The sequence below is a fragment of the Plectropomus leopardus genome, chromosome 20 (assembly GCF_026936395.1).
Source record: "Plectropomus leopardus strain MGB_pleo_1.0 chromosome 20, ASM2693639v1, whole genome shotgun sequence".
Lineage (NCBI taxonomy): Eukaryota > Metazoa > Chordata > Actinopteri > Perciformes > Serranidae > Plectropomus > Plectropomus leopardus.
Genome location: NC_142195.1, coordinates 24,610,895 through 24,634,912, shown reverse-complemented (window position 1 = coordinate 24,634,912; position 24,018 = coordinate 24,610,895). Strand labels below are relative to the sequence as shown.

The following is a 24,018-nucleotide window of genomic DNA, read 5'->3' as shown; positions in this document are numbered from 1 at the left end:
TCATAGAATTTCCGACAGCCACCTTATCATATGCTGCTCATAATGTGAAACAGATGTTCAGATAGTTATAGTCAGAGACTCACCTTCCTGCGCCCATGACGAGCCTTGCCTCCTTTATATGTTGCTAAAGTGGAGTTAACTTCCATAATGAGCATTATTTTAGTTACATGATATTTACCGTGACTCATTTCACTAATGTTTTCATGGATAATAAAAATTTAGAAGGAGGTAAGGAGGTGGGTTGTAATTTTATTCTGCTTTGTAAAAGGGGGGCCTGACAGAAAAGGTTTGAATCCACTGAGATTGTATCTGTTGTATATTTTACAGATAAGGTTACTGTGCAAGTCCAAAGTAATGTATCAATATGTAAAGGCAGACCCGAGTCTGACTGTCTAAGAACAGAGAGGACAGAATCTAACTTTATTCTCACATGCACTTTATATCGTGCGATAACTTGAGCCACAATGCACTTTAAACCTGCTACTGACATATACTTATTCATATTTAAGACACACTTCATATTAACATTACTATGATTTTTTATGCCTATCACTGTCACTGTTTCACCTCATCATCTGTGGTTTTACCTTGTTTTTATCTTGTCTTAACCCTTTGAAACCTGTGCAAACCGGCTCGATTTCTTTCAGAAACATAAACAGAAGCAACTTTTTAATTAGCATTAACATTTAATCATGCAAAAATTAGCAAGAAATTAGTAAAATGTTACAAGTAAAATTCTCAAAAAGAGCAAAAAAAAAAGAAAAGAAAGATAGAAAATTAAAAATGCTAACCAATTATGTTTTGTAGGTATGTGTGTTTTTTAAGATTATTTTTAATGCTTTTTTGCTTTTATTGGATAGGACAGCTAGGGTGAGAGGGGGAGAAACCCATGGCCACTACAGCAAGGACACCTCATTTCTATATATTTGTGAAAGAAATCAAACCAATTTTCTCATGTTTCAGAGGTTTAAATACTAGTGAAAGACGTCAAAATGCAGGACAAAAAAATAGATGTCCATCCAGGTGTTAAGGGGTTAACGTTTTAAATTAATCTTTCTTTGTTTCTATGCAACTATCAGCCTGAAAGTAACCAAACGTCATTCGCTGTACATCTGCAATGACAAATAAAGTGTTTTATGTCGTATTTCTTATCCCTCTTTTTTACTTCTTTGTCGTTTCTTTTTGTTCACATCAGGGGCCTGTGGGCCCTATGGGGGCTCGGGGGGATCCCGGCTTCGAGGGGCCCATGGTGAGTTGCACTTGAACATATTTTTCAGTGCATTACATCATTACTTCACAGCACAGTCGATACACACCATCAGAACAGTCTAGATGTAGTGTTAAAAGCAGTTGTGAATGCACCCAGAGTGCACTGCAGCCTCACAGTGCCATCTGCTGGTTCTGGTGTCTCAGTGGATCATGACACGGTGCTGTGGGACACTGAGGCTGTGTTGTGTTTCTTTGGTACTACTCATTTTTGTGATGCCAGACAAATGGTGGAAAAATCTGGCAATAAAGTGAAATCAAATTCTTTGCAGGGCTTCACTTCAGTGTTAGTCATTCCACGGATTTGTTTTCAATTAGAGGTCCTACTTCGAATATGCCCAATAAAATAGGAGAACAATAAAAAAATAGAAGAAAAACAACACCAGAGTACACATTGGACATATTCAATAAACAAACATAAGTATTTAATGTCCGAAAAAAGTAGGAGGAAGTGAATACTTAACAAATCATACTCCCTTTTTTCAACTTTTATTTAAAAAAGTTCATTTTAAACATGAATATTCTCGATTTCTGCCCCAATATTTACCATTCACACCTTGATCTAATCAAACAGGAAATAAGATCATTCTGAACAAACAAATACACACACACATCACAGAAGAAAAAAAGCATCAAAACAGAAAACAAAATCACACTTTCAAAAGCTTTTTCCTGATCTTGCATCAGATCTTACTGTGACTGTTCCCCTCTCTGTTCTACCATCTCAATATATTGTTTTTAAAAACATGTAAATTCATTCAATTTTTTACATGTTTTCAATTCTACACTACATTTGTTTCATAAATTAACACCTTTGACTGTAATACAGTGATATTTTGCTTTAGTCCTCATCTTCTATTTATCTTTTTTATCAAAATAAATGAATATGATCATTTCATATTCACAGTTTGCTTCTAAATTTGCATTTTGGTCCTGTTCCGTCATCCTCTCTGGGATTATTTACAGGGTGCTGCAGGAACACAGGGTCCTGTGGGTTTTCCCGGAGTAACGGTAAGTGCTTATTATAAATTTGCAAATATTTCAGGCAAAATATTATTGCTTTTGACCATTTTCTTCTTTACAGGGTAACAGGGGACCAGATGGGGACAAGGGGGACCCAGGACCTAAAGGCGACAAAGTAAGAGCCAGCTGCTTTCTGTTCAGTCAATAACACTCAAAAAAGAGAATAATACAGCAATTCTGAGCTTCATGCACCTCTAACTTATTTTCAGAGCAACAGTAAGCGGCTGCTTAGATACAAACCATAAATGTTGTTGTCACTCGTAGTATATCTGACCATGCTCCATTTGCCAGAGTTCACTTGCTCACAGTATGTGATGGAGATGTTAAATGTGACTGATATCTCTCTCATGTCTGCTCGGGGAGTACTTTATGAAACTACAGCCAGCAGCTGGTTAGCGTAGCTTAGCACACAGAGTGGAAATAGGGAGAAACAGCTAGCCTTGCTCTGTTTAATGCCAACAAAGTTTGCCCGCCAGCACCTCTAAAGCTCAAGGGTTAACATGTTATGTTGTTTGTTTGATTTGTACAAAAAATAACGTGTTGGCAAATAGCGGGCTTCATGTAAGATTATATTTTTAGTCTAAATCTCTGACTTTTTTTTGTACGTCCTGCAGTAGGAGATGTTACACTGTCGAGTGTAAGAAGATGAAGTTTCTTAATTAAGTTCTTAATTATCATATACACAACAAATACAGAAGCAGTTATCAGTGACTCTCTTAGGTCTCAGGCTCCCTCCAGCAATGCAATTAAATGTGTTATTTAAAAAGATAATGTCAGTACAAAGCAAAATGAGAATCTCAGACATAAAGTAGTGCAAGTCAAAATATAAGGATAAAATATAGCATAAATTGCAAAATAAAGTAAGATAAACAGTATTTGCAAATAAATGAATTAAAATGCATGCAAGTTTGTCTTTAGTTTGTCATATTTTGGCTGGTGGCAAAAGGCAGATGAGCTGTGCATGGCTGGTGCCACAGGTTTGGACCACTTGTGAATTTTATTCGTATGTGTGGATCTTGCATGAGGCAGTATGGTTTTACTGGAGTTATGTGCAGGACTATTTCTTGACAGGTCACTTCCTGGTTGTCTAGCAACCTTATGGTACAAATAAGCATATTTCCCAAAATGCAGAGTAATGTAATGTAATGTTTTTTTTTATGATTTAGAGCAATCTCTGTGCCTTTTAATACTGAAAAAACATTCATTTCTGTATTTTCCTCAGGGTGATCAGGGGGCAGTAGGTATTAGGGGTCCTCAGGGAGAGAGGGGCCCCACCGGCTTCCAAGGTTTTGAAGGCATCAAGGGTCAACCTGGCTCCAAAGGCACCGAGGTGAAGTGGACAGCACTGTAACACCGATCTACATTGATAACTTAACTTTGACACTCTGAAAAAGAAAAGAAAGAAATTCCAATTAACATGGTCAAGCTTTAAAATGCTAATTGTAAAAAATGCACAATTCTTCCAAGAAAATATGAAATGAAGCAAATATTTTTTCAAATGCAGTCTGTAAATAATTTCTGATGATGGAGCTCAAAGTTTTCAGATAACATGCCATATATTTTAGCTTTTATGACAAGTTCATTGCCAGATTATTAACCCACAATGTAACATGGTATTTGCAGCATAATATTGTATTACATGTTCTTTTAGCCAGAAGAAAGAAGCTGCCTGGTGAGGGTGAAAAATGAGATAAGCTTGACTGATTTTATGTTTTTTCATCCAGGGCACAAATGGAGAAAATGGTCCTCAGGGAAAACAGGGCAGCCGTGGGTTAAAGGTCAGTGATGATTTGTGCGTCTCAACACCTAGAAATGTCACATGACTTCATATGTTGTTCCAAACGTCACATTTAACTGTGAAACACTAGAGCTGTCAGTGGCCCCCTGCATGTATATTTAACAATCTAATATTGTGCAGTGGAGAACAACATTTGACCGTAATAATATGAATTTAATATGTTCTTGCTTCTGCACATGGTCAGGAATATTAACAATGTGCCATATGTTTTGAGGAATTTGAGATCTGTGCTATATTTCAGTCTAAAACGAAGTGAATAGAGTTATAGAAGTATTACCTTTTAAAACAACCAGTCTGATTCTTCACCTTTCTGTTATGCATGTTATTATGTAAATAAATGGAGCACAGGAGATTAACAAATTTTTACCAACTTTACTAAAATATCAGCAACAGCTACTAGTGGTAGCTTACATGGCTTAACATTCTGGACTCTCACGGTCTCTACCTTTCATTACTTCTCTACTTATATCGTTATTATTCAATCGTATAGTGACAGCTGCTGGTGAGGGAGCATTATGTCACTGACACTGCAGATAAAGTGCATACTGTATGTATCTGTGAACATAAATGTGTTTATTTGCAAAGGGGACCTTAATGATTATGACCAAAAAATCTCTAGTTCTAAGTATTTTGAGACTGTTTGACATCGGGATGACTCAGAATCAGTCCCATTGTCATTATGTCTGTAAACTCACTTACACATTAAAATCTGTAACATAATTTAAAGGAGCACTTAAGCCCCAAGTTACCATTTGTATATCAATTACTCACTCTGTCTTATATCATATTTATATATATCATATTGCGATGAACGAAGAATCCCAGAAATTGAGAAAATTCTTGATGAATTGAAGTCGTTGGGGTACGCATTTAAAAACATTATCACGCCCAGTTTAAAGACACAAATCAGGACAACACAAAAAGTTACAAAGCACAAATGAACAGAGTTTTTTTACTGGATATTGATGTTTAACAGTCACTAATATCTGAACCTCCTTGAAGGGAAACAGGGGACCAGATGGACGTAAAGGCAAACCAGGACCCAGAGGGAACAAGGTACATGAATTTTAAATAAAATATTTATATAAACACAATAGAAACTTTATAATATCCATTTTTATTTTCCTGACACAGCTTCTTGAGTTACCTGTTGTATAAGCTGATTTGTGTTCGTCATTGATGTCCCCTTCGGTCTTTTCTGTCCTCCAGGGTCGGACCGGACAGAGGGGCCACGCTGGCCAACCGGGCCAATCGGTAAACTTACAACCTGTCAGAAATTATCTGAAAAGTTGTCTACCCTGAATTCTATCTAAAACTGGTCATTAGTTCAAATGCAGATCTTTAATAGTTCTGAACATTGGTGTGACAAATATGTCCATACTTAGCAGTTGAGATTGTAACGGTGCACAAAAGTAACGGTTCGGTTTATACCATAGATTAGGAGTCATGATTCAGTGGGGTTTGGTACGGTAGGCAAAAATAAATTCACATGTTGGGTCATTCAGCTTACGGGTCATTTACCTTTTATCTGCACTATCCATGATGTGACCGACTCGCAAGCCGATCTGCTTGTTGTGCTAATATTCAGGGAATAGGTCACGTATGTGAACTTTGTTATGTGCATCAATCTACATACCATGTATTCTGCATGCACCAGACCGTGACCCCTGTATCATGACAGTTCGGTATGAATACACAAACCGTTACATCCCTATTAACAGCTACATGTTTCTGTTCGAGATCAACCTTAACTCTCTCTTTACACCCAGCTGTCATGCTCACCTGCAGAGATAAAAACACAGAAGTATTGTTTAGATTTTTTTACATTGCAGAAAAAGCTCTGCAGAATGAACAGTGTACATGTGTGTTTGTTTGTTTGTTTGTTTGTTTGTGTGTGTGTGTGTGTGTGTGTTTGTGATTGATTCCTCGCAGGGTTTGCCGGGGCCACCTGGACCAGAGGGAGCAGAAGGAAAGCCTGGTACACAGGTTCCCATTCTCTATCATATTTCAATCCCATCACATCTGTTGTTTTGTCTCTGTGTCCTCCTCTCCCCACAACACACTGTGCAAACATTTAATATTCTGTGTATTATTTCTTTTATCATTCCAACGACTTATTTCACACACATCATTACCAGTCTTTGGTATACAGAGAAGCAAGCACCACATAGTTTATTACGTTCTACTAAATTCTCTCCAGTAGTTTTCTATCTGCTGGACGGAAGCTTAAAGGAGAGACATACTGAGAGACTGCAAAGGTGAAAATGCCCTATAAGTGTCAAAATCGTCTGCCAAGCTGAGTGGAGGTCACTCTGATGTTGTAATCTTTGGTTTGGCCAGCAGGAGGCAGTATTTGTACATTAGAGCAGCACTGTGGTGTGAGCTGTAGTACATTATGAGTTCTACAGTAAATGATTCAGAGTTCCTGCTTCATCTCCATCTCATTTATTCATCAATTTGTTTTGTCCAATATTGAAAGAGAGCACTTAACTTAACTAACAATTTAACTGTAATGAAGGCATATAAAAAGTTTCCATCTTTATAATTGACAATTAGTTCATTCATTGAATTGCAGATTTACAGAAAAGTAATTCTGGTAATCGGTCCATAAGTCAAGTCTTTTACAAGGACAAATGCCAAACATACTCTGGTTTTTGTTTTAGCTTCTCAAATGTGAGAATTTGCCAGTTGTCTTTGTTTTATACCATCGCTGATTGTTAGACAAAGACGTCACCTTAACCTCGCAATGGACAATTTTCTGCCATTTCATTTGGCTAAATTATGAACCATGTGATTAGGAAAACTAATCAGCAAGTAACTAGATAATGGAAATAATCGTTATTTTCAGCCCTAATTGAGTGCCTCACCTTTAAAAAGTCTCCACTGCAGTTTCACCTGTATCCCAACAGTGACATAATTGGAAGAAAATGTGTAAAAACTAATCAAAGAACATTATAATGAAATTGATTTGAGATTTTGGGAAATGCACTCAATCTCATTCTTGCTGAGGGATTAAAAGTTTCTTATCTTGTTAATATGAAGCTTTTGCCAGCGGACAGTTTAGCGAAAAAAACACTGGAAAAAGTCCAGCAAGCAGATCTTCTTAACCTTTAGACTGAGCCCGCTTCCCTTCTGTTTCATGTATTTACACTTCAACAGTCACTCATCACATCCTGCCACCTTACTGCCATCCGACTGTTTCACCTTTTGGCATATTTTCCACAAAGTGTATGTGAGGGCAGAGGGGAATCAGCGTAGTACTACCGACATGATTACCAGTATCAACATAATATCTCTGATTGGAAATTATTGTTTTATTTGCTTTTTGCTATTAGCACTGTCTTTCCCTAACCTTTACTGGTTTTCATTGTCTTAACTTCATTGGCTTAGCGACGGTCCTCACTTTCAACTTTATGCTTCTTTGCTGTGGCCATATCTGTTACTTTGCAGGAAGTATATGATGTTAGGTAACCATTAGTTTGCTTATTTACCATCTGTCTATGAAAACACATTAGTTTCGCCTACAGAGTTCCTACTTGGTGCATGATTTGTCATCATGAAGTGAAGAAAATAAATGTAAAGTGATCTTGCTTGATTTACCAATGTTGAGTTAATCTTGCTGTATATTTTTTAAGCCGAGGGCCGTTTAAAATAAGTCTGAGGGCTACACTTGGCCCCACTTTGACTGACTTAAAGGATCATTTTGGTATTTCTCAACTTGGACCCTTATTTCCCATGTTTTTGTGTCTAAGTGACTGATGTAGAAAACAGTTTTTTAAAATTAGATCCAACAATAAGCTAGAGCACTGCAGCCAGCAGTGCCAAAGCAGGCTGCAGTGTAACCACTCAAGGCATTTGCATCGCCAGTTTACGTCCACACAAAATGCTTCTTTTTGCCTCTGACACTATTTTTTATTCTACGTGGATGACAACACAATGGAAGGAACCTACAGAGTAAGATCTATTTTGTTGACCAGAACAGCCCCGAAATCACAATCGCCAAACACACCAGACTCCATTTAAATAGTCATTTTAGCATGTACAGAGCCAGCATATTTTCACATCTAACTGGGTGAATTGAGGATTTATTTCAACCAAATCAGAGGTGGTGATTGTTGGAGATGTTGAAAGACAAACCAAGACGGTTTTGTGGGCTTTATTTGATTTCATTGACTTTGATTGAAGTGTGTTTAACAATGATAAAATTACTGTATTTTTAAATTCAGTCCATTGTGTTTGGCAATTGCAGTTTCTCGGTTGTTTCAAATAAGATATTACTCTTAACAAAGTCTACCTCTGTAGGATCCTTTGCACCTGTAAAAATAATCTGAGCTGTCAGTGACAACAACGAGCACTTAAAGTGGATATAAATTGACAGCGCACAACTATCCATTAGCATTACACTGCAGCCCATTTTTGCTGCTGCCATTTCAGAAATTGCTGTCTCCATTACTCACTTAGACACAGAAACATGGGAAAATAGGGCCCAGGCTGAAAAATACCAAAGTTGCCTTTCAACCATATTGCAGTAAATGTATAATAATCTTCTTGTAACTTTGGCTTCATATTTAATGACCTGACTTTGAGATTAGATGACTTTCATGTTTTGAGTTTCTGATTTAATTCATTAAAGTGATGATATTTACTGTCTGCACTCTGAATGACCTCTGCTGTTGGGAAAAATTGCATTGTTGGTATTTTCTCCGTCTCTCTGTTTCAGGGTCCCTCTGGAGCAGCTGGCAGTGGCGGCAGTAAAGGACCTACGGTAAGACTTTTAGCCTCAGGATGACCTCTGCATCCACTTCATGACATCATCCCTCCAACTTGGCTTTTTTTTGGCTTTTTGCCACAAGCTGCAGGGCTCAGATGAATAAAAACACATTATTCTGGTTTTACAAGGCAGGCAAGGATTAAAAATGGAGGACTTTACTGATTCATGAGCAGGCAAACAGAAAAAACACTTGCCCCCCCACCCCGAAAAAAAAAGTTTTAATAAAAGAAGAGAGAAGCAGTTCAGGATATCAGGTGTTAACTACTAAAACTACTTAAAGTGCCTGGGGCTTGTTAGAATTCATATGGATGCGTAAGCACACGTGTGATACATACACACTCAAAATTTACATGTGGTATGCCATAGTCTTTGGTCAAAAGTATGTGGACACTAACATTTCATCCATATCATTGTTGAACACGTCATTTAGCCAGATGTTAAAAACTTGCTGCAAGAGTTTGTTCTCATTCAGCCACATGAGTAGCAGTAAGATGCAACACTGATGAGGTGTGGCCGATTCCATTTCATCCCAAAGGTGTTGAGTCTGAGGTCACAACTTGGTGCAAGCCTGTTCACCTGGTTTTAAGCACAGGGGCAGCGTCATGCTGAACCAGGACAACTGTTGCCCCAAAGTGTGAAGTGCACTGCATGGACATGAATAACCCATTTATGATCAGGTTTTTGGATTATTCAGTTTATGTGTTTGAGCATGTAAACACCATATTCAGTTTATATTGAAATTTTAGCAAAAACACATGTTTAGGTGTGATGAGCATACAACTAAATAAGTCATTCAACTAATCAGTGTTGTTTGCAGTGAATTTAGGAGAAACAAACTACATTTCTTCACAAATTCAAGGTAACACTTATTGATTTTGTCTGTGTGGGGGAAGTATTCCTTTAATATCTGCAAATATACTGCTACTAAGTAATAGGTTAAGTATTACCAAATTAACAGTCACCACATTATTGACTTCTCAAGTTAATAAAGACAAATACAGCTTTAAAGAGCCTTAAATTAAATCTTAATCACTAATACATTACCCATAATGGCATGGTCAAATTAAATTGGCCAAGAAACAATTAAACAACAGATTAAACGACTATCAGTTAAATACTGAATCAGTTCATTTAAAAGAATAATTTAACAGCTCAGTGCACGTTTGTTTATTGCTAGAAATAAAAGACAGTTTGCTCTACATTTATGTTTTTTGGTCAGCTCTGCAATTCTCACAATGTTTTCTCAATTCTTGTGGCATCGTCTTTTTTTGTTGCAACTGTTCAATTACTTGTGCTACTTTTCCAGGGTTTTCAAGGAATTGCTGGAGAGCGAGGAGCAGATGGCCCACCAGGTTCCCCGGTATGCTTTGTTTTCATTCTGCGGTTTTGTTATTTTGGAAGACAGAGGACTCAAAGACTGGAACTACCATGTCAAACTGAGTTTCGCAGAGACAAGTAGAAGTTTGCTGTGGAAATGAACAAATCTGAAGCAAACAGTACAGCTCGAGCAAGAGCAGTTGTGTTGATTGCAGATCTGTTTTCTGTGACACAAATGTTTAAGCCTACAGGGTTGGCTTAAACATTGAGAAAATTTATGAGAAACTGAGCTGAGGTAAAAAAAAAAAAAATGCAGTGATATCATCTATCTAATTTAACTGCCAGTCAGATAACAAACAAGTATTTTTTTCCCCCTAAATAACTAAAAAAATGTATGCTTGATTTATGCAGTCCTACTCCAGTGTTTACTTGCTTTTATGCTTGTTTTGTTTTATGCTGTTTTAAGTCAGTAGTACTTTGAGATTTGCTTATTATTATTATTTTTTATTCCTGTGAATATGAATGTTGTTTTAAATGAAAAGTAAATCACAATTATTATTATTATTGTTATTATTATTATTATTATTATTATTATTATTATTATTATTATTATTTCTGTGAATCTGTACTTTGAGCCATTGGTGACAAGTGTTTTTATCTGACAGGGGCCACCAGGGAAACCAGGACCTCAAGGATCACCAGGACCTCCAGGAGAAAAGGTGAGTCGACAGGCACAGAGCGGTCATGACCTCCATGACATCAACACCCACTGATATCTGTTGAGTGTTGTCAATATCTATTATGTGTGTGTTTTCTCAGGGTTTCATGGGGAAACCGGGCATGGAGGGACCTCAGGGTCCAGTAGGCATGTATGTAAGTGATTATCAGCAGGATTGCACCTGTGCCACCTTTTCACAGAATTCATATAATGTTTGCAGAATATAAAGCTTAAGAACAGTCTACTGCACCTTTCCTGTTACCTGTACTTGTTAATCAGTTGGCACAAAATATTTAAGGTTTTGTAAATCAGAACAAACTGATGCAGCAGGGCTTGATGCAATCACTGAAGAGTAAGATGTTTTCACTAAATATCTTGCATGTGTAATTATAATATAAATGTGAAACAAGAAGTTTGTTATTTGAAATCAACATGTCACGGTTCACTGGGAAGAACCGAGCATTTAGCAAAGCTATATCTGGTGTGAGATTATTTTTTGGTTAAGGCTAATCATAAAGTGTTTTCCCAATTACTAGAAAAACTAACACAGCGTTACAAAAGACAGACTGGAATTGATTTTCGTTGTGGATTTTAAAATCCTCACACACACAATTTGTTGTTTATAGAGGAGATTGTTTTGTGTAAATTATGTCCTGCTGAAATAAACACAGCTCAAAGAATTCCCAAAGAAATTTTGGAATAAATGTAGGTGAACTTATGATACATCAGAGTTCTTCAAAGTGATACAGATGTATTTAAGTTATCACAAATTTAACAAGAAAAATAGTATTTCTCTCCTCCTTGACACTACCTACAGTCTGCATAGATTCCCACAATTATCTGGCAAATGTTTCATAGTGCTGGATGAGCCTTTGTCACATCAACTGATGATGATGTTGTTCCCTCTACCATCAGGGTATCCAGGGGAATGTGGGCATGCGTGGGCATCCAGGGTTCATAGGAGAAAGGGTAAGGTCATCTTATTCTCACCAATCTCTCATGGCAAAATCCAAAATATATATTTTACCTGTAGTGCTATTCATCAGTGTTGATAATTTTTGATTGAGTTGTGAGTTAATGACAGCGTGAGATGTACTGTTAGCTTACTGGTGCTACGTGAAATAGCAATAGATGCATTTTATGGGTGTAGTTCTACAGGCAGAAAATCGTACTTACATGAAACTGCTCATGACAAGGTCTGCGGATTATCTTGAATAAGTGGATCATGATTTCTGGAAAGAAACGGTGATGGTGAGCATCCCAAGCTGAGTGCCATCTAGTCTTATTATACTGGAGAGCAGGCCGACATCTCTACGGCCGATATCTCCAACGCTCTGCAACTCACACCAAAACAACACTGACTGATAAATAGCACTATAGGTAAGAGGAAAAAAACTTGATTTGGGGGTTAACTGTCCCTTTAAAGTGTTGCAGAAATAAGCTTTGTTGACTGCTTTCTTATTCAGAAGAACAAAATTGATATATATATACTTAATCAGACATTTGTGCAAGCACAGTGCAAACCTCTATTAGATGTAATGTTTAAATCTCTTTGTCGGCAAAACCACCACAGCATCAGCTATAATAGACAATACAAACTTTTCTTTTTCCTCTGTTCCAGGGTGAGCCAGGTTTACGAGGTTTACCTGGACCTGTTGGGAAGCCAGGACCTCCAGTAAGTGTCTGTAGTTTATTTTTGTTTTTTTTATTTCCTTTCTCCTGACCCCTGGGAACCGTTTGGGGTATATGAGAGTAGGATAGAGTATTGTTCAGAGGATTTGATTAAGACAACAGCCATGATAGGGTCACACCATGGAGGGTTTGGTCAATAAAAGTAAACCGGTGGATTGTGCAGCTGGTGTGCAGGGACTGGCTATTTATGGAGGCGAACAGGTTGCAGTGATTGATTTTGTCGGGGCCACTGGTGGCAAATCTAATAGCAGAGTGATCGAGGACAAATAAATTGCTCCATGCACTGTTCTCCAGCCTGTCCCCTGCAGCATGCTGTCACACTGACATCCTTATTGACAAAGCAGCTTTTTATACATTACATCACATTGCATATGACATTACAGCTTTGTTTTCATGTGCATTGTTTAACAATGGTTTGTAAAAAGATATGAAAATGACACAATAAAAAAATACATACGGTAGAGAAATATAGAAAACCCCAAAACACAACAGAAAGAAATAACTTGGGCATCCAAAATCTATGTTATAATCTGACACATCCAACACAGGTGACTCACCTACAAATCAGTGCTCATTGAGTTACTTAGCTACAGATTCTGGTTTAATTGGGTAGTATACTGAGGAAGCTTTTGAACGCAGGAAAAACAACAGTTCTTGAATTTGAAAGCAAAGAAATGCAAGTAAAAAGAGCTCTATGTAATGATTACCTTTCCTTTCATGCCTCTGCACTGTTGATAGCCGTGGCCGGAGGCATTATATTTACCATTCGTCCCATTCTCGTGAACGTGGTTTCTCAAGAACACTTTGAGGGAATTTCTTTAAATTTGGCACAAACATCTCCTTGGACTCTACAGTGAACTGATTAGATTTTGGTGGTCAAAGGTCACTGTGATCTCACATATGTCCCATTCTTATGAACGCAATGTCTAACAAATATCTGAAGGGGATTTCTTGAATTTTGGTACAAACGTCCATTTGGACTCAAGAATTAACTAAACTGATGAGAATTTTCTGGTCATAGGTCACTGTGACCTTACAAAACATGTTTTTGGCCATTAAATAAAGCTGCTAAAGGCTGTGAGGATTGTGCAATAGTTCAATGATGTTTTAACAGCTGGGTGCATATAATAGTTTGTATGTTGTGTCTGTATTGTACATATGTGGTTTGTGTTATTGTTACTGTGAAGGCATTTATAGGCACAGCATCAGAGTCCAAGACCAGTTTCCCTACGAGGCCAATAAAGTATATTTTATCATAACTCAAGAATTAATACGCTAATAATGACAGAATTTTACACAAACGTCTAATAAAATAAGATGATGAAATGTCATCATAATGTTCTGCAAAAACACTTTTCTGACCATAATTCAATGTCATAATTTAGAAACAGAAGGGGAGACATTTGGTCAGATACTGAAAATGTGACACTAATTGTTTCCACCTTGAAACTGTGGTAAATGTATAGATCTTCTTTGCTACCAGGTTAAAGATGAGTATGAAACACAGACATGATGTAAACTAAAAGTGCAACTTGACTGGTGCACGGAGGCATGCAACCAAGTGGCGGTATTTGTAGGTTGGAGTTGTTTTTGTTATTTTGATAGTTTGACTAATTCTTACCATTGTCTGGAGTGATGTTTCCCCTTTGCTTTGGTGAAGTTGTACATGAAGCTGAAAGGTCAAACTTTCTTCTTAAAACTCGTCAAAGTTTCTTCAGCCCATACATCAGTCCTCCTCTACTGGCTGGTTAGATTTGGGAATAAGAAAGTCCCTCTTGCATAGAAAGACTTACTTGCAGTAATGGAAGTCGGACTGTTTTCTGAAGTTCACTTCTTGTCCCCAAATCTTTCTGCAGTGTCATTGGATGCACTTTTCTGCTCGCTCGCATGGTTATAGACTGCTGTGGGGAAATCCATCAATCTGTCATTGAGTAAAGTTTTACAGGGCTGAGAAGGTGGATTCATAGGCTGCTGGCCTGAACTCTAAATACAGTGGTAAAGTGAATGCATTTGTGCTCACATCACTGAATACATTAAAAGCCATATTCAACTGATCACATTAGTGACAAGCTACTTCTTTTTACTACTACTTTTTTATCTTCCTTTTCTATTATTGTTATTGTTATTATTAATCTTGATGGCAGGTGTACATATGTGTGTGTGGCTGTAAACGTCCAAATGCGTGGAGTTAATTTACCATTTTTAAGAGCTGCACTGCAAATTCCGTTACAAGGTACAACAACAATAAATGCATGCTATTTGTCTCTAAAAAAAATCATTTAAAAATGGACAACATGAGTGAGGTTCTGCATTTTTTCCCACGTCATGTCCATACTTTGTTCTCACAGGTAATAAAAGAAATGTAATAAGAGCTCTGGATGGCAGACAACCTGTGGAGAACATTGTTGTCAAAAAGTGCAACTTTCAAACCTGTGATTTTCTGTTAAAGTTGTGAAAATACATCCAGTATCCACATTGTTAAAAAAGTAAAAGTAAAAGTATAAAAGAAGAAAAAGGAAAAAGGTGCCTTCAGTTATAAAGCCCCTGGTCTAGAAATTTTTAATCCCACCTCATTAAGCAGCCAAAAATAATACGTAATGCAGAAAGGATATTTTACATAGTTAGATGATTATGTTGTTTGCACTTTAAATAAATAATACCCTGCATTTGGAGACCTAATGCATCACCAAAAGGATAATATACACATGATTATGTGACAAAGACGCATACTTTACCCTCCTTTTTTGCAATATGTTATCAATCTGAAGCAATAAGGGAATAACTGTTTGTTTACAAGAAAACTCCAGAATTCATAACATTTTAGCCTGTTTATATCACTCAGTGTACAAGAGCAGAGTATAGAATGTGTCTAATAAGCATAAAATCGAAAAATTTAAAGATAAAGAAAAAAATCCGGTTACCACCAGAAGAAAACAAACCTGTTCACAGTGAAAACAAAGATTTTCTATTAAATTAACATCATCATAATACTTTCTGTCACAGATTGTGGATCACTTTAAATTTCAGTGTCCTTTTATTGTGTATGAAGCATCATTTGTTCAAAGACCAACAACTAAAATGTTATTTTGTCCACAGGAACATTCGCATAAATTATATACATATTTGTGCTTACACAAAAAACACCCTCTATTATTTCCTCTCACAGCACTCAGACAAAAGCGTTTGCAGTGAGCATGTTCTGACTTGCTTTGTCTGTCTTTCTTTGTCAGGGTCTGCCAGGTCCCTCTGGAGAAAAGGGACCCCGGGGACCTCAGGTGTGAAATAAACCTTTAATAGGAGAGTTTGTGCCTTAAATCAGAGAAAACTAAATATATTGCTTCTTTTACATCCAAGATGTAAACTGTTTGGCTACCAGAAATTGTGCCATCAGCAGTCCCTTGTAAATAGCATTAAAACAGACAAAGTTAAAAGCTGTGCCTTACATTCACTCTCTAAAATACTGAGTATTTGAAATGCTGAGACCTGGTCTAAAAGTACTGTTGTTTCATACAGGGTCGACCTGGAGATGAAGGATCCAAAGGCATACAGGGCCCACCAGTAAGTTATAACTCAAAGTGAAGTTGAGCATTTCATCGTACTGCATTTTCACAATGGCACATCTTTATGTGTTGCAGGTCTGTTATGTTTGCATTTTATTCGACTCAATCAATCAGACTTTATTTTTATATCACTTTTCATACAAGCAAAACTATAACACAAAGTGCTTTATGCAGTAATTTTCTAATTCTCTTCTAATATTTTTTATTTATTTATATTTGAAATGATGAACAAGATTGAATATAAACACATTTGAGAGTTTAGTCAATCATGAAATAGTCAGATCTCGCTGCTCCGAAACTGAATGAAAAAAGTGATTTAATTGATTAGTTGTCACTGATGTTAATCATGCATGAAATGTATCTCTACAAAACATCTGTCAATTGACCTTTTAAATCTAAACTGATAATGAATTGAACTGAAATGAGTAAACTGAATGTTATTGATAAACACTGACACACTTTAGCAACAAGTGATTGCATTGTAGTATTTTGACATTTCACCTAAAAAAAATGATTGATCTCTGAAAGAGATCAATCATTTTGAAAAGATTGAAGATGATGAAAAGATTGATCTCTGTTGTAGGGCCCTCCAGGTCTCCCAGGTGTTGATGGTGCGGCTGGAAAACTTGGACCCAGGGGAAGCCAAGGGCCCCCAGGACCTGAGGGGCCACAGGGGCCAGCAGGAATCCCAGTGAGTGGGTACCTACCATCAACTGCTGCTTTTACTTATACATTCCAGACATGGTGTAGTCTAGGAAGATAAAAATCCATCAAAATAAGTACCTTTAAACCATCGTCCCCCCCCCTCTGACATAAAAAATGTATCTTTTATTCGACCTCATGTTTGCTGCGTGTCCTCAGGGCCCACAGGGTGCTGATGGGTTATCAGGAGCAGCAGGGGAAAGAGGACACAAGGTAAACCACAGTGCAGATAGGAAGCATGTCAAATAAGTATTTTATTATAAGATGTTTGTCTGTGTAACCTTTATTTATGTTACTGATACTGAAACTGATACTGCAGGGTTTACCTGGCCTGCCTGGTGATGCCGGCCCCACGGGACCAGATGGACAACAGGTTGGTTTAGTTTTATCGTGAAGCAAAGACAGCAGTTATTTCTTCACTTGCGCAACTTTTTCCAGCAATGTCTTCATAGTAAACATAATAAAATAACAGTAAACTTTTGGTAGAATGAAACTTAATTTAGAAGTGCAGAGAAAATACATAAAATACAACACTTGACATTGCAAACAGCACAGAACTAGATTCAAGATTCAGTTTATTTGTCATTTTTCTTGTAGATCTGCTCACATAAAAAAGTGAAATGCTTTTAGCCTTGGTTCGAACCCAGGTTGGCACAAGGATTAGACCTTGGGTCAGCCCTTACAAGGACCAGCAGTTAAAGAATGAATGAATGGATGAATGGATGAATGAATGAATGAATGGATAAATGAGTGGACAAGGACATCAATGCACATTTCATTGTCAGTTAATGATTGTTTTGATTTTTGACTCTTCAGGGTCTCCCTGGCCAAACCGGAAATGAAGGCCCACCTGGACGGAAAGGAGACCAGGTCAGTGATCATAGACGAACTTAAGATGATTAGGTAAAACTGTTTGTTTTGTACAACTCGAGGCCAAGTTGACTTTTGTTTAGTGCTGTGGAAGTTCAGCCTCAGGTTTGAGGGAAGGAAACCAACTCTGTGCTAGCATTGAAAAGCCTGCAGTCAATAGCTGATTCCAGTCTTCTTATGTTGCCATGCTTTACAGGGGGACCAGGGCTCCTGTGGTATACTTGGTCCTCCAGGGCCCCAAGGAGAAAGAGGACTTGAAGGCCTAAAAGGCTTACAAGGACCACCTGGACCAGCGGGTAAAGAGGTAAGGTGCATTTATCTGCAGTTTATGTAGAGGTGATCTTCACTCTGAATGATTACAGACGTTCTCACACATGTTATGTCTCATAAATGACAGAGCAGCTCCACAGGAGGCGATTATCCAATTCAGTGAAGAATTTAAGGACCTCATCACATCAGCATTACCTCCAACCTGTTTACTTTAGAGCAGCATACAAAACAGTCCAAAGTGTGTTGTGGTGAACAGATGTGCTTGTTTTTATATCTTGTTTAGCATTTCGGATCATTTTTGCCTGAAATGTCTATTTCAGGTGCTGCATAAAATAGGCCTAAACCACCATCACCGTTATATAAACCGTGAAATGAAATGTTCCTGATAATGTGATGATGCGATGTGCTTAACTCAGATTCCTGTGAGGGGTTTTCAAATGTTGATTATATAACAATGAGGGAGCTGGCATGGTTTTGGATTTCTGTCATCCCTTCAAAAAGGGTGTCTCCACTCAGATTGATGAAATGTGTTTCACGACCTGGAAATGTGCCTTCTACCTGGAGAGAAAAGAAACAAAACATTTCAAGAGTCTAGCAGAGTGTTAGTCTGGGAACCAGACAAATCTGCAAGCTTATGTTTTATTTGCTCTGACAGATGTGTCTCGTCTCCCCTCTGTTCAGGCAGATTTTCGGCTGACCTGGTCCACTTGGGCCAATCACAACGGTTTATGTAACGTGCCTCAGATAATGATTGAAAACTTGTGGAGCTTTTGTGCTTAACGCAAATTAGGTGATGATGTTATTTATGGCTCGGCACCCTCATGCCAGGTGACGACACAGTGAGCATGAATATAGTTTATTGAGGCATATTTAACAACAACTTTATGTTGGCAAAACATATTGCTTCTGCGCCTTCACAGCTCATCTATGCACACCCTGGGCTGTTTACATTTGTCCGTCGCTCAACACCATGTCACGTTTCATTACTCTGATTGGTTGTAGATCTGCCCAACTGCTCCAGAGACATTTTAATTTACAGGTGTTGATAAAACCCCTTAGAAACTGAAATTGAGCTGAAAGGTACAAGACTAACTAGCATTTGCAATTTAGTCTGATGAAGTCGGTCTAGCAGAGTGCTAGAAGAGTATGTACTAGCTTTTTAAAGTATTTATTTATACTTTTCAGTCTCTCATTGAATGTAAACACTTATCTTTAAAAAAAAATCTGTAAGGTGTGGTTGTAGTTTTTCTTGGGGTGGGAATCACCAGTGGCCCCACGATTTGATATTATCATGAGTTGCAATATGCTGAGTACTGCGATGACATATATTGTGGAGTTTCAGCTCCCACAAAAAATATATGGACACATATAGATGAGATGCAGCTATGTATATATATTTATTCGTATACTCTGCACAGAAACTAAATGCAAGTTTGATCACAAAAAACATATATTGTGATAAATTGTGATTTATTACCTTTTTTCTAACACAAATCTGTGAAGAAAATGAAGTTTTCAATCTGTCATTTTTATTTTCAGCAAAATGCATCTTGTGGACTGAAAAAGGATCTATTTTATTCTGCTAGTAGGCTATTAAAGTCTAATTTGTATTTGCAATATACAGATAAAAAAAAAAACCCTTGTGCCTGTGTATTGATGCAATGTTGTGATAAATATTGCAATACTATGCTGAATTTTTTTACCCAAAAGCTAAAGGAAGCAAAATAGCTTCAATTTTCACCATATTATCTTATGGTTTCCATCTTGTCCGTAAATAAACTTAATTCCCAGAATCGCAAACTATTCCTTTGAATTATGTGCGCAGTGTGACAATTACTCAACCACAAACTCATGCTCCTTCCTCCTCTGCAGGGTGACGTCGGGCATCCTGGTGAAGCTGGAGATCCTGGGCCCAAAGGAGAAAAGGTACATTTACGTCTTTCCTGTTGTTTGTTAAAATGTTTAAGTTCTTCTGTTCACATATCTGATGAGGAGGGTGTTTATGCTGTTGACTCTTGATGATGTTGGACTGTGGTTGTTGTCTGCAGGGTGAGGTTGGACCTCCAGGTCTGTCTGGTCGAGAGGGCCCTTGGGGAGACCTTGGAGAAAATGGCGAAAGGGGCCCAAAGGGGGAGAAGGGCCACATTGGATTTATGGTGAGCACAGTTTTTCTCTTCAACAGGTGTGTTTGGTATTTTTGTTACATTCTATTGATACTAGGATTGCAAATCGTAAGCACTTTCCTTAACTGATTATTGGTAAAATTAACAAGTGATTAATCTTTTAAGTGTGATTTGGAAAAAAAAACAACGTAAAAACTTTGCTTATTTCAAACAATAACAAAGGCTGAAATCAGCAAGTAAACACAGTGAGTCAGTACAAATATCTGAAATTACTGTTAATTACCTGATGTGTAGAAACTGTTTCTGACATCATTTGCCATCTTGAACAGGGTGAGCCGGGACTGGCGGGTGAGGTTGGTCCGGCAGGTCTGGCGGGGTTAGAGGTGAGTCTGTTGCCAGGATGTATTGATGCTGCCGATGAGATGCTGTTCAGAGGGACCTTTAAATTAACCTCTCTCAAACCGTTCCCAGCTGGGATTGACAGTTATTGATCCTTCTGACAGTTTTACCTGTTTTTCTTGTCACGTATTCCATGATGCTGGTGTCTGAAGTTTTTCTGTGGCGTATTTGGGCTCATTGCAGGGAATCGCAGGCTTTAGGGGACCTCCGGGGCCAGACGGATCTCAAGGCCAGAAGGTAAGATTACTTTCAGTCAGCAACAAGCCACTATTGTGGAAAGTTATCATTTCTCAGCTCCAATCAGTAGTCTGTTGTTGATTTTATACCTTTTGAGCAAAATGCCAGAGCCATTTTTCTCTGGTCATGTAGCACCATTGTCAAAAGTATTTGTGTCTTTTACTGCATAGCCAGCCCACTTTTATCAAGACCAACTTCCAGCTGTAAAATCCTTCTGTGAGTGCAAACAAAAATAAATTAAAATTAAAAATTAGGTAAATAAAGTTAAAAATAATCATTTTAAAGATGTCATGTATGTCAATTCAATCATCAGCTGTAGGTATTGCTAGATTTAGTAGCCAATGGATTTAAAGCAGTAGTTTGTAACAAATTTGATTAATTTGAAGGGAAGAACCTGGTAACTGTTACTTATTACAATTTTTTTTAAACTTAAACAACATTGTTAATGAGTACCGGTTTTCAGTAAACACCTGACTGACAGGAGTCCTCCCTCGTCTGACACATTATGTGCCCTTTGTAGTATATTTTATTAAAATCTGTGGTGCATCGCCCACAGTGCTCTGCGTGAATCTAATCAGTTAAATTAGAAGAAATGTCAGAGTGAATGGCATTAAGAGATTGTTGTTCATCTCTTTAGGGGGAGTCTGGGCCTACAGGAATTACTGGACCTCCAGGGTCCCAAGGCCCTCAGGTAATCTCTGAACCATTTCACATTTTGCACAACATGGTGTGCAATACAGATACATGAGGAACGCCATCTATTTGCTGTTTCCGTTTGTTTTGCATACAGGGAATCGCTGGTGCTCGTGGTGTCAGAGGAGACGCAGGCGGGCTGGGACCACCTGTAAGTATCCTCCAGGATCAGGAACAAACTTTGTTTGGCAATCAGATTATACACAAATACACCATCTGCTTCACTAATGTTATCCTCACAATCTACTTTATCTGTAGCTAATAAACCTTATCCTGTATGTTTTGTTCTCTTGTTGTGGAGCTCATCCTGAAATGGCAGTATTTTACTTTTTCAAGTTCAGTTCAACATTTTAAATGCATTATTTCTCCCTTTCTTCTGTTACAGCAAGCATAAATAAATTAAGTGTTCATGGGGGGACTATACTTTATTAATGGACCAAGAAAAGAAGAATAAAAACTAAATCTTTTTTGTCTATTGTTGGTGTATTAACATGTAAACACATAACCAACTCAGGAAGTGCAACAAATTACAGATGATGTCTTCAGATAGACAGATAGAAGTTTAATGTGGTGCAGTACTTGATGTGTGCATTATTTTAGATTAAACTGGAAGAAGTTAAAATTCAGCTGAATTCTAATATCTCACCCTTTAAGCTGATTTTAATTTAATTTACTTTTAAGTTAAACACTGATTTTAAGCCCAAATTAATACAAGTAACAATAAAAACTTTGCAAATGTGTAATGTCTGCTTGTAGGGTCCTGTAGGAGAAGTTGGACCTCAGGGAGACTTGGGAGCTAAAGGGGACCCGGGGTCACAGGGGGAGAAGGGAGAGCCAGGAGCTCCAGGTGCACCAGGGGAAGAGGTAAGTGAGGTTCTCATGTTATATGTATCTACTGTGTAACATTTATTAAGTTTAAGTGCATGTCTGCACGGTGTGACATCTTATTTATGAATACATTCTAATGCAAAACAAATTATATTTTACTGTTTGAAATTATATATAATATAAATCACCTGTGCAGGGTGAGGAAGGTCTGCCGGGGATCCGAGGTCCTCCGGCTCTGCCCGGATTTGAGGTAAAACTAAACTTTGTCACTTGATGTCACTTTGTCACTTTTGTCACTCACATCTGATGTAAATTACCTTTACTGCTGATTGCTTTCTCCCTTTAACAGCTCTCACTTTGTTATTTGTCCTCTTCTTTTCTTTTTCAGGGGCCTCCAGGAGAGATGGGACCCCAGGGTCCCCCAGGTCCCCCAGGGGCTCCTGTAAGTGTGTGGATGTGTACGACACAGAAACACCATGAATGATGAAATCATATTTTGCCAGCAGCTGGTATATAATCATACCATTTGTTTGGCTATGATTTATTATTGAGAAAAAAGCTAACGATCATAAAAATCATAGTCATAGTGTGTGTGTGTGTGTGTGTGTGTGTGTGTGTGTGTGTGTGTGTGTTTATCTCTCTCAAATTTATTTTAACAACAAAAATATGATAAAAGCAAAAAATCTCTTACTACTTTGCAGGGAGTTGGAGGTAGAGCAGGACCTGAGGGGAAACAGGGCACACCAGGGGAGAAGGTAAGATCCTCATATTTCATTCCCATGTGTTAATACATCTTAAAAAGCAATTCAATATCTTTTTTTCATTCTAGTTTTAGGTTGATCACATTTAAAGTAAAAATGATGTGGTACATTTTGTAGTTAATTCTGCATCACTTCCAAGACACACTGAAATCTCTAAATTCAAGCACGGATAAAAATACAGTGAAAACCAGTTAAAGGAATAATTCAATCTTTTTTCTGTGCAGTCTCATCCTATATTTTGTGTTTTTATTATTTTCAGTTTGTTTCACCCTTCATGTTCTTATTTGGCTCATGTGATTGCTAAGTATTGGCTGTTGCTATAATATAAGTGAAGCCACCTCTATTCCCTTAAGGCCCTGATAAAAGATGATTTAGCCACTATAATAAAGGCTTTTTAGTATTGCCTTCCTATTATTTTTTCTGTAATGTTCGGGTATGCAAAGCAACCAGTTTTATTTTCCTAGTTCAGTATATATCTATCTTTGGGAAATTCACTCACTTACTTTCTTGCCAAGAGTAAGATGGGAAGGCTGATACAAATCTCATATGCATTCATAGAATATAAAGTTACAACAAGCAGCCAGTTAGCCTGCAGTAGTTCAGCCTAAAGACTGGAAACAAGAAGGAACAGCCAGTCTGGCTCTGGCTAAAGACAGCAACCATATCAAAACATATTTTTAAAAGATGAACTATTTCTTTAAAGCCTTAGCCTAGCTCCTACATGCATTTGAAATTCATATAAAGTGATGGGGGAGCTAGGCTTGCTTAGAAGCACCCAGATCAGATTGCACCTGCCTTTTGCTAGTTTGGGGTGGATATATTTCTTGGTTGCTTGCTTGGACTAGTCAGCATGATCTCATCTAATCGGGCAGTTAGTTTTGCAGCAACAGCTTCATTTCTGTACCAGAAAAGGGCATCTAAGTCTAGTTTTAATCCCCAAAATGGTTACTATGTTAGTGGCATGAATGGCTATACAACTGTTTTTGGTTT

The 24,018-nt window shown here is 37.7% G+C and overlaps 1 protein-coding gene across 1 annotated transcript in view; it reads left to right on the top strand.

Moving 5' to 3' along the window:
- The window catches only part of LOC121960103 (uncharacterized), a 107,212-nt gene that overhangs the window by 70,722 nt on the left and 12,472 nt on the right, over positions 1-24,018 (top strand). The window contains exons 23-53 of the mRNA XM_088071173.1: positions 1,196-1,249; positions 2,233-2,277; positions 2,351-2,404; positions 3,512-3,619; positions 4,014-4,067; positions 5,090-5,143; positions 5,297-5,341; positions 6,020-6,073; positions 8,808-8,852; positions 10,165-10,218; positions 10,841-10,894; positions 10,995-11,048; positions 11,809-11,862; positions 12,515-12,568; positions 15,816-15,860; positions 16,099-16,143; positions 16,729-16,836; positions 17,007-17,060; positions 17,167-17,220; positions 17,664-17,717; positions 17,914-18,021; positions 19,860-19,913; positions 20,036-20,143; positions 20,440-20,493; positions 20,693-20,746; positions 21,384-21,437; positions 21,537-21,590; positions 22,196-22,303; positions 22,464-22,517; positions 22,656-22,709; positions 22,969-23,022. Of these exons, the coding sequence (XP_087927299.1) occupies positions 1,196-1,249; positions 2,233-2,277; positions 2,351-2,404; positions 3,512-3,619; positions 4,014-4,067; positions 5,090-5,143; positions 5,297-5,341; positions 6,020-6,073; positions 8,808-8,852; positions 10,165-10,218; positions 10,841-10,894; positions 10,995-11,048; positions 11,809-11,862; positions 12,515-12,568; positions 15,816-15,860; positions 16,099-16,143; positions 16,729-16,836; positions 17,007-17,060; positions 17,167-17,220; positions 17,664-17,717; positions 17,914-18,021; positions 19,860-19,913; positions 20,036-20,143; positions 20,440-20,493; positions 20,693-20,746; positions 21,384-21,437; positions 21,537-21,590; positions 22,196-22,303; positions 22,464-22,517; positions 22,656-22,709; positions 22,969-23,022 (1,899 nt within the window). The remainder of the gene's footprint in view (positions 1-1,195; positions 1,250-2,232; positions 2,278-2,350; positions 2,405-3,511; positions 3,620-4,013; positions 4,068-5,089; positions 5,144-5,296; positions 5,342-6,019; positions 6,074-8,807; positions 8,853-10,164; positions 10,219-10,840; positions 10,895-10,994; positions 11,049-11,808; positions 11,863-12,514; positions 12,569-15,815; positions 15,861-16,098; positions 16,144-16,728; positions 16,837-17,006; positions 17,061-17,166; positions 17,221-17,663; positions 17,718-17,913; positions 18,022-19,859; positions 19,914-20,035; positions 20,144-20,439; positions 20,494-20,692; positions 20,747-21,383; positions 21,438-21,536; positions 21,591-22,195; positions 22,304-22,463; positions 22,518-22,655; positions 22,710-22,968; positions 23,023-24,018) is intronic.